General features: G+C 41.5%; 1 protein-coding gene across 1 annotated transcript; it reads left to right on the forward strand.

Moving 5' to 3' along the window:
• The first annotated feature begins 4496 nt into the window (after positions 1-4496).
• Positions 4497-9727, forward strand: c21h2orf76 (chromosome 21 C2orf76 homolog). Its single transcript, XM_026294643.1, has 5 exons — positions 4497-4695; positions 4769-4819; positions 5542-5579; positions 8444-8525; positions 9376-9727. Exons 1-5 carry the CDS (start codon positions 4566-4568, stop codon positions 9450-9452), a joined length of 378 nt encoding a protein of 125 aa, XP_026150428.1. The 5' UTR covers positions 4497-4565; the 3' UTR covers positions 9453-9727.
• Positions 9728-9834: the final 107 nt, after the last annotated feature.

The raw sequence follows: 9834 nt of genomic DNA on the forward strand, positions 1-9834 counted from the left end.
AAACTTGAGAAGAGTTCAAAATGGCAGAGATTGACAGTACATGATGTGTTACAGCTGTTGTGCTGTTAGAAATAATTGCACTTGTGCTTTTATATAAAGTGCACTGCTGACCTGTTCTACATTGCTGTGCCTCTTTATTTGGCCACTCTACACCACAAGCACCCAAACACATAAAAAACCTAATCTGTTTAAATGTATTTTATTTGGCTGTGTCTGAGGGGAGTGAGCTGGAGAAGTCATCGTGGACTGGTGCAAAAGCAACCACCTGTGCTTAAACACGATTAAGATAAAGGAGATGGTGACTGACTTGGTGACTGGAGAAGGACACTACCTCACACACCAGTGAGCATCCAGGGCTCGCACATTGAGATGGTGGACAGTTTTAAGTACCTGGGTGTTCACCTCAACTATAAAACTAGACTGATCCTACAACACCCTGTGCAAGAAGGGCCAAAGTCTCCTCCACCTTCTGAGGAGACTGAGGTCCTTTGGAGTGCGCAGGCCTCTGCTAAGTACATTCTACGATTCTATGGTAGCCTCAGCTATCCATAATGCTGTGGTCTGACGGGAACAGTAAGAGGCTGAACAAGCTGGTCACGAGGGCCAACTCTGTCCTGGGCTGCCCTCTGGACTCTGTGGAGGAGGTAAGTGGAGGAAGGTAAGGTAAGGAAGCTGACGTCCATTATGGACAATACATCTCACCTGCTGCATCAGACAGTGGAGGCTCCTTCAACAGCAGACTGATAGACCCTCAGTGTATGAAGGAGCCTTTCATTCCCACTGCTATAAGACTGTACAACAGTTTAGTTGTATTAGTTATATTTGATTTGTTAGCCTTTTTTGTAAATACTACTTGTTAAAGTTTGTAAATACTTCAAATTGTACACTTTTTGTCAGAGTTCCCGAAACCATGTCAGTATTTCGGGAACTCTGACCAACTTCAAACAGTATGTGGACTGTGCAACATGAGAAAATAAGATTCTTGATCTCCTTGCGAAGGAGGCATACAGCTCTTCAGCCCTCCCCCCACTTGGTGGATCAGACCACAACTTAATATATCTAGTACCAACATACAAGCCCGTAGTAAGACAACAGTCTGCTACCAAGAGGTATGTGAAGGTTTGGTCAAAGGATGCTGAGGAGGCCCTGCAGGAGTGCTTCAGGGTTACAAACTGGGACCTTTTCATGGACGCTCATGGTGAGGACATCGAAGGCATTCCTCACTGTATCACAGATTACATCTGTTGTTCCATCCAAAAAAGTTCGTTGTTTCCCCAATAATAAGCCATGGATAAATAAGGACATTAAAGGCCTCCTCAACAAGAAGAAGAGGGCGTTCATGGCAAGAGACAAGGAGGAACTCTGGGCTGTGCAGAAAGAACTCAAGAAGAAGCTGAGGGAGGCAAAGCAGCTCTATAGAGAGAGAGTAGAGCACAAGTTGAGACAGAATAATATCAAAGAGGTGTGGAATGGGATGAAAATAATGACTGGTTATAAGAAGTCACACACTGCTGTGGAAGGAGACTCAAAGTTTGCTAATGAACTTAACCTGTTCTTTAATAGATTTGACACCACCTCTGCTTCTTACTCCGACCCAGTGTCCTCACACACCATCTCTCCTCCCTCCACCACCGTAGCTCAGTGGTTCTCAAACTTTTCCTGCCATTCCCCACTTAAGGCCGAGCATAAAGTTTCAAGCCCCACTTCAGCCCGAAAAATGACAATGAAACTTATTTCAAACTTAAAATTTTCAAATTTATTGAAAATAACTTCTAAATAAATAATACAGAGTTCAAAATAAATAAAACGAAAGTGCAATTGTGTAATTACTTAGGCATGTTGCATTCTGTGCAAAAAAAAAAAGATTAAACATAATTTAAAAAACAACAAAGTCTAGACAACAAAGTCTAGAACATGGTCAAGGTGTCATTCTGTGGGTATTATCACTATTAGTGGCTGCAATGAGCCTGTTTTGCACTGCACACAACACACATGGATCTCTCCTCTGCCTGCACCAGCCCCACTGTGAATCCAAGACCCAGGTAGGCTTCATCGTATATTAATTTTTGCTGGCTTTTTGCTTGATTTACCTTACTGTCTGTCGTGTTTTTGTCTGCTGGCGTGGAGTCGCCTGTTCTTTTAGGGGTCTGTGTAACAAATTTATCCATTGTTATGCCCACTAATCATTGCGTCGCTGCGTGAAGGTTTGCTTATTGTTCCGCTACAATTAAGGGCCGATGTTAAACATTTATTTCCCACACCATGGTTCCCCTTGTTTCCCTCTATTTGTGTTTTTTAATGACACGTTTCTTTGTATGTGGTTGTTTTATTCTGAGTGTATGGTGTTTGTCAGTAAAGAAAATTATGAATTAGGATATACACAAAATTAAACTAATTTTCTCCCGTTCGCTGTGCCCCACCTGTCACGGCGTCGCCCCACAGTTTGAGAATCACTGCCTTAGCTGATGCCTTGGGGTCTCTTCACATCCCTCTACCCAACATCACTGCTAATGCTGCCTCCCCATTGCCCACTGATGCCATCTCCTCTATCAGCAGCCATACAACATTAAAGTATACCACACCTCCAATACCTCCTCCCCTGCCCTCATCATCGGACTCCTCATCAACACAATACACAGGCCCGGCCTTTGCCACAGAACAGGTGAGGAAGGAACTATCCAAACTAAAGACCAACAAAGCAAAAGGACCAGATGAGATCAGCCCCCTGAGTACTTAAGGTGTGTGCTGGATACTTGCAAAGGTTTTTCAGCAGCTCTTCAACCTGAGGCTCAAAAAGGTGCCTAAGTTATGGAAAACTTCCTGTATTGTCCCATTACCAAAAAGAGGCCGTCCCAGTACCCTTAGTGACTTCAGACCGGTAGCGCTACCATCACATGTCATGAAAGTGTTTGAGAGACTGGTCCTGCAACACCTGAGGTTTCAAGTGTCTGAATTTCTGGACCCCCTGCAATTTGCATATCAGGAACACATCAGAGTGGAAGATGCCATCATCTTCTTAATGCACAGAGCATACTCCCACATGGAGAGGCAGGGCAACACTGTGAGAGTTATGTTCTTTGACTTTTCAAGTGCTTTCAACACTATTCAGCCCCACCTACTAAGTGCAAAGATGCAGGATATGGAAGTTCCCGCATACATGGTGGAGTGGATCAAAGACTACCTCACTGGGCGACCACAGTTTGTTTGCTTAGATGGCTGCACATCTGATGTGGTGATGAGCAGCACCGGTGCTCCCCAAGGAACTGTACTGGCACCATTCCTGTTTACACTCTACACCTCAGACGTCCACTACAACTCAGGAACCTGTCACCTCCAGAAGTTCTCTGATGACTCTTCAATCATTGGATGCATCAATAATGATAATTATGAGGAATACAGACACGTCCCTGTTTCCATCCTTGGAGACAAAGTAGAGATTGTGGATTCCTACAAATACCTTGGAGTCCACATTAACAACAAACTGGACTGGTCAAACAATACAGATGCACTCTTCAAGAAAGGACAGAGCAGACTGTTCTTCCTCAGGAGAGACTGTTCCTTTGGTGTGTGCAACAAGCTACTGAAGATGTTCTATCAGTCTGCAGTAGCAAGTGCACTGTTATTTGCAGTTGTGTGCTGGGGAGGTGACATCAAGGCTGGTGAGGCCAACAGACTAAACAAACTGATCAGGAAGGCAAAATCTGTTGTTGGACTGGAACTGGACAGTCTGGAGGCTGTGGCAGAGAGGAGGATGGTGGACAAAATCAACTCCATACTGGACAATCCTGCCCACCCGCTTCATGAGGAACTGTGGCGAATGGGAAGGTCATTCAGCCACAGAAATTCCTCCTAAAACCAAGACTGAGAGATTCAGGAAGTCTTTTGTGTCCACGGCCATAAGACTCTATAATTCCATAATATAAACAAAAATGCACACACACACCACATACACACGCATACATGCACGCACACACATACACACACACATAAACCCCCAAAAACAAATAATTACTTTATTACTTCTCTACATACAAGTAAATTGCTTTATTACTTTATTAATTACATTATTAATTACTATCAATTTATATAATTCAAATAATATTAAATGAGAATAACTGCTGTAACAATTGAATTTCCCCTTGGGGATTATTAAAGTACTTAAAATACTTCTTCTTTTTGATTGCATGCAGACTTCACTTTTTTTTGCTTGTTGCTTCTTGCACTTTATACTGTGAGCTGCATTAACAAGTGAATGTTCCTGCTGTTTTCTTTATCTAATCTTTAGGGCAGTAAATTATTTGTACTAACTTTCACATGAAAAACAAATAAGTTGTTGTTTGTTGTTCAGCTGGCAGCAACACGAAAGTCAAAACCAAAAGATAAAGAAAACAGATGATCCTTTAGTTTCCCCTTACGACCACCTAGTGGTGAAAACAAACCATTAAAATATACAATTACCTGTTACGCACTCCGGTACAGCAGGAGGCGGTGTGGTTTTTAGGTCAGAAGAAGTAACAGCAGTGCGGCAGCTGGCATAAATTGGTGAAGTGTAATATACAGTGGACATGTCCGGAGAAGCGGTGGTGACTGTTCGTTTGGTGAGATCTTTCGAGCACAGAAACTTTAAAGCAGTCGTGTTTCACGGGGTCTGTCTAGACCAAACGGTGCAGGAGTTCATGCAGCTTGTTAGACACGGTGAGGAAGCACAACGATGGTTTGTGTCTTATAGAAGTCATATATGTAACAACCAGCGTTACATCTTTTCCAGATGTTGTGACCAGACCTGGGCTTCCTCCTCCTCTGAAGAACTATGCTTATGGTACGCATGGCTGACATGATTTTTCTATACTCTTCCGTGTTTTCTTTGAGCTGGTGCTCTGCAGTTGACACAGGTTATTCTTGAAGCAGCTTGTATGGCAAGCCGTTTGAGCATAAATTAGATATCCTTGATATCAGATGTTCATTTCACATACTAGTTCAGTCTTTGTCAGAACTAGTTCGACGTTGATTGCACTAGTTGGACATAAGTACATCAAAAAGCTGACTAGTTGGGACTTTGGTCCTACTAGTGCAATGACTGGCATTGATAGTAGGGCTTTTCCTGGAACTAGCTGGACAGAAATGCCACGAGTTGCTGAGAAAGCGTGACTAGTAAGGGTTCTTGTTCAACTAGTGCAATCAACGTCGAACTAGTTCTGACAAAGACTGAACTAGTATGTGAAATGAACATCTGAGATCAAGGATGTCTAATTTATGCTCAAATGGCTTGCCATAAGCTTGACTGTGTTGAACACATCAGATGACTGATTGATTCAGGTGGCGAAAACAGCTTCTCGTGATCATGACACTGATTGAGGATTATTTGTGGGTGCATGTAATTTATAGTGCCACTTCCTTGGTTTGCTTTCACCAACAGCCAAAACTATCTTGTATTAGAAGTAATTGAAGTTAATAGCCTATTCTAAATCTGATCGATTAATCCCATGTGTGTTCAGTCCATAGCACAGCCATGCTCTGTATCTGACTCCTCTGTATTTTCAGACACAATGAAGATTATCCACCAGGCACATGGAGCAAAGGTAGGCTATTTAGCCACTTTGGTTTTGCTAACCTTGGAGCTGCTGATTGTAATGATGCATGTAATGAATTGTATGTATATGGTGAATCATATTAATTTAAGATATCACAGAGACATCAGAGCCAGCAGTAATTTACCAAAGAGCTTGTGGGGTAAGAGTGTTGTTATATTGTTATATGTTGTTATATTGTATGTGTACTGTACATACAATATAACTGAGTTTATTATGCTATGCCTGTTCTAAAATGCCCCTCAGCCAGGTCATCACTAAGACTGGCTATGGATACTAAATACGAAATGGAGCAACCGACACAGCAACGACATTGGAATGTCATTTGGACTGGATAAGTGTGGTCGGATGATAACAAAGAGAGGGAAGGTTGTCAGGACTGAAGGAGTTGAACTGCCAGAAGGCAGCATAGAAGACGTTGAGGACAGCTACAAGTATCTTGGAATCCCCCAGGCAAATGGGAACCAAGAAGAAGCCGCAAGGAAAGCAGCCACAGCCAAATACCTACAGAGAGTAAGCCAAGTCCTAAGAAGTCAGCTCAATGGGAAGAACAAATTCCAAGCCATCAACACCTATGCCCTACATCAGCTGGCAAAATAAGCTGGCCAAAAGAGGAGATAGAGGCCACTGATGTCAAGACAAGGAAGCTCCTCACAATGCATAGAGGGTTTCACCCCAAATCAAGCATCCTGAGACTGTACACTAAGAGGAAGGAAGGAGGTCGATGGCTGGTGAGCGTCAGAGCCACCATCCGAGATGAAACAGCAAAGATCCATGAGTACATCAGGAAGATGGCCCCGAGTGATGGAGTACTTCGTGAATATCTCAGGCAACAGAAGCCCGAAGAGGAGGGAGAGGAGCAAGAACCATCATGGCAGGACAAACCCCTGCACGATATGTACCACCGACAGATAGAAGAAGTGGCTGATATCGCAAAGTCCTACCAGTGGCTGGAAAAAGCTGGACTGAAAGACAGCACAGAGGCACTAATCATAGCAGCACAAGAACAGGCCCTGTGCACAAGATCAATATAGGCTGGGATCTACCACACCAGGCAGGACCCCAGGTGCAGGCTGTGCAAAGAGACAATCCAGCACATAACAGCAGGTTGTAAGATGCTAGCAGGCAGGGCATACATGGAACGCCATAACCAAGTTACTGGAATAGTGTACAGGAACATCTGTGCTGAGTATGAGCTGGAGGTCCCGAGGTCACAGTGGGATACACATCCACAGGTGGTAGAGAATGACTGAGCTAAGATCCGGTGGGACTTCCAGATACAGACAGACAAACTACAGACTAACCAACCAGACATAGTAGGGGTGGACAAACAACAGAAGAAGGCCGTAGTGGTAGATGTAGCAATCAGCAGCTGATGTGATGTCATCATGAGACTGTTGCCAGGATACAAACTCAACATTCTTAGGCCTCATTATAATATCAGGAGATTTTAACCATGTGACTCGCACCTCACACCTGACTGGGTTTTCTCAGTTTGTCCACTGTCCTACCAGAGAAGGTAAAACACTTGATCTGCTGTATGCAAACATCAAGGAGGCCTATACGTCTACTGCCTTACCACCACTCAGCAGGTCAGATCAGCCTGTTCTAAACCTTGTGTACTGAAGCAACCTGCAACCACCATCAGTCAGGAAATGGACACCTGAGGCTGTTGAGTCTATAAGGGACTGCTTTGACTGCACAGACTGTAACATATTGCTGAAAGCAGAAGGGAACAGCATGGACACTGACAGACAGGTTCACTTTCATAGATTACATCAACTTCTTGTATTGTTATGGTACCTAAAGTAAAGTGTCCAGCTGAACTGAATGACTGCAGGCCAGTGGCTCTCGCATCCCATATTATGAAGGTCCTGGAGAGGATGATTCTCCACCTATTGAGACTTGGAATCAAGCACACAGTAGATCCCCTGCAGTTTGCTTACAGAAAACACATTGGTGTGGTTGATGCTGTCCTCTACATGCTTGTGTTTTGTCTCATCTGGAAGAACCTGCAAGTTACACGTTTTACCAAACTGTGGCAGCAAGTGTGCTGTTTTATGCTGCAGTCTGCTGGGGAGGCAGCATAAAGCAGAAGGATGTATGGCAGCTGGACAAACTGGTGCAAGAAGCTGGTTTAGTGACTGGACTCACTGGAGGCTGTGGTGGAGAGATGCAGACAGAAAAATGTCTTATAATAGGGAGCTCATAGAACATACTTCGAGAGTATTTTGATGGCCTAAAGTGCCATATTTATTACTTCATAATAAATAATACTAGTAATCTGGGCTGTACATAGCTAATTTGGTCTAATCATTATATACAATTAACATTTGTTTTCAGCTCATTCTAACAGCATTATGAGCTGTTGTGGGTGAAGAGAGGGCAGTTTTTGTTGTGCTTGATTGATTGAAACATGGTCAATAACTTTTTTTTCTACCATCTCTACTACAAGTAAAAATCACTTAAGTAAAAGCAGGTATTAAATGGCTGTGCTACTCCGAAAGTATGGTCCACATTATCCTGGGAATTATCAGTCTACATTGTATTATTGGTTCAATAACAATACATTTCTTACTTACCAACAACCAATACATATCAACAACCAATACATCTTGCATCCCAGGGTTTAACTGTTGTGACTGGACAAGCCACATATGAGTTTAAAAAGTTAGGATTTTGGGGATGCCATGGAATGAGCTAAAAAGCTTCTGTACATTAACAACTAAACAAGTTGGTGTTTCACATTTCAGCCTCAGCAACAACAGGACCTGTTTTAGAGTTTGGACTCTTGTAGTTCTTTGAAATCCGAAGTTGCTTTTTAACCGGGAATTTCTGTTTTTCTTTTTGTTCAGACTAATGAGTTGGTGATGAGTTTACACAATGACGAAAAGCTCATTCTGCAAGATAGCCAAACTCTACGAGCTGCTGGCGTTGGTAAGAGTTTTTTATTGTTGTTTCTTAGTGATCATTGAAAACTGTATAATTCTTACAGTGGTCCAAAACTGAAACATCAGTAGTAATGCCCATAATGTTCAGTTTTTAAAAAATATATATATTTTGTGAATATCAAATGAATACACTAATTTTAGAGACATTGCTCTATCACATGGTTGTACCTCAACAGTGCTATAAATCGCAGCTTTCAAAATGACCATAAAGAACACCTTGAGTTTCTCTTAGAACTGAAACCGGGTGCAAGCCAGAGTTCTGAAAACAAGGAACAGTAAATTATTGTACTGTAACATGGCCCTCTACTTTGAACTGCTTATTAATAAAGCAACCTGTTAGAGCAGCAAAAACTGGCATATACATCCTGAAGTTCCCCTCAGGGATTAATTAAGGTTTATCTTATCTTGTACAGGCTAATATATACAGTTTATTAAGCCAAGAAGAAAATTGGATCTATGTTGCATTTTGACCCAGAATGTGATCATTTAGTGGATTTAACTCCCAACAGAACAGTTTAGCCTCTGAATGAATTCAGTATGTTCTGAATATATAAAAACTCCTAGACATTTCTCTGATTTACCATGTTACCAAATGGAAACAAACCCAAAAGCATTTTTTAGATGTCATCTTACAAGTCATTCTATTGTATGTATATGTGTCAATTATTTATACAAATAATGTTTTCATATAAGATCAGGATGTCCTGTAATCATATAGTGACTTTCAAAGTAACATGTCACCAATACTCATCAAAACTAAGTGTTTAATAATAGTCTTATTAGATTAACAGTTTTATTACAATATTAAAACTAACATTTTTGTGTTTGTCATTCAGCAAATGAAACTGAGGTGGCCTTCTTCAAGAAAGAAGACTATGTTCTCTATAAAGAAAACCCCAAAAGCGTGTGGTGACCGTAGTGTTTTACGTTATAGCAGAATAGAATGCAAAGGAAATAAAGGACAGGGAATCATGCCAAGAACAATCAAACAAAAATGGTGCCATCGTGTTTATACAGAAGAGTTTTAATTTGTGGAGTTGGTTTTAAAACAAAAGCTTATTGTTGGGCCCATTCCTATAACCTTGTTATTTCTATTTTATTGTTTATCAACTGTTACCTGTGACCAACATTCATTTTCACTATTGTTTTTTCAAAATATTTCAAATAAACATTGCTGGTAGAAGGTTTTATGAATGTTATTTTGGTAAATTTATTAGTAATACAGTGCTGATTTTTATGGGGGGATATTTATGACACTCAGATGATTTTGATCATCAAACAAATTTTAACCCAAG

The sequence above is a fragment of the Mastacembelus armatus genome, chromosome 21, assembly GCF_900324485.2.
Source record: "Mastacembelus armatus chromosome 21, fMasArm1.2, whole genome shotgun sequence".
Classification (NCBI taxonomy): domain Eukaryota; kingdom Metazoa; phylum Chordata; class Actinopteri; order Synbranchiformes; family Mastacembelidae; genus Mastacembelus; species Mastacembelus armatus.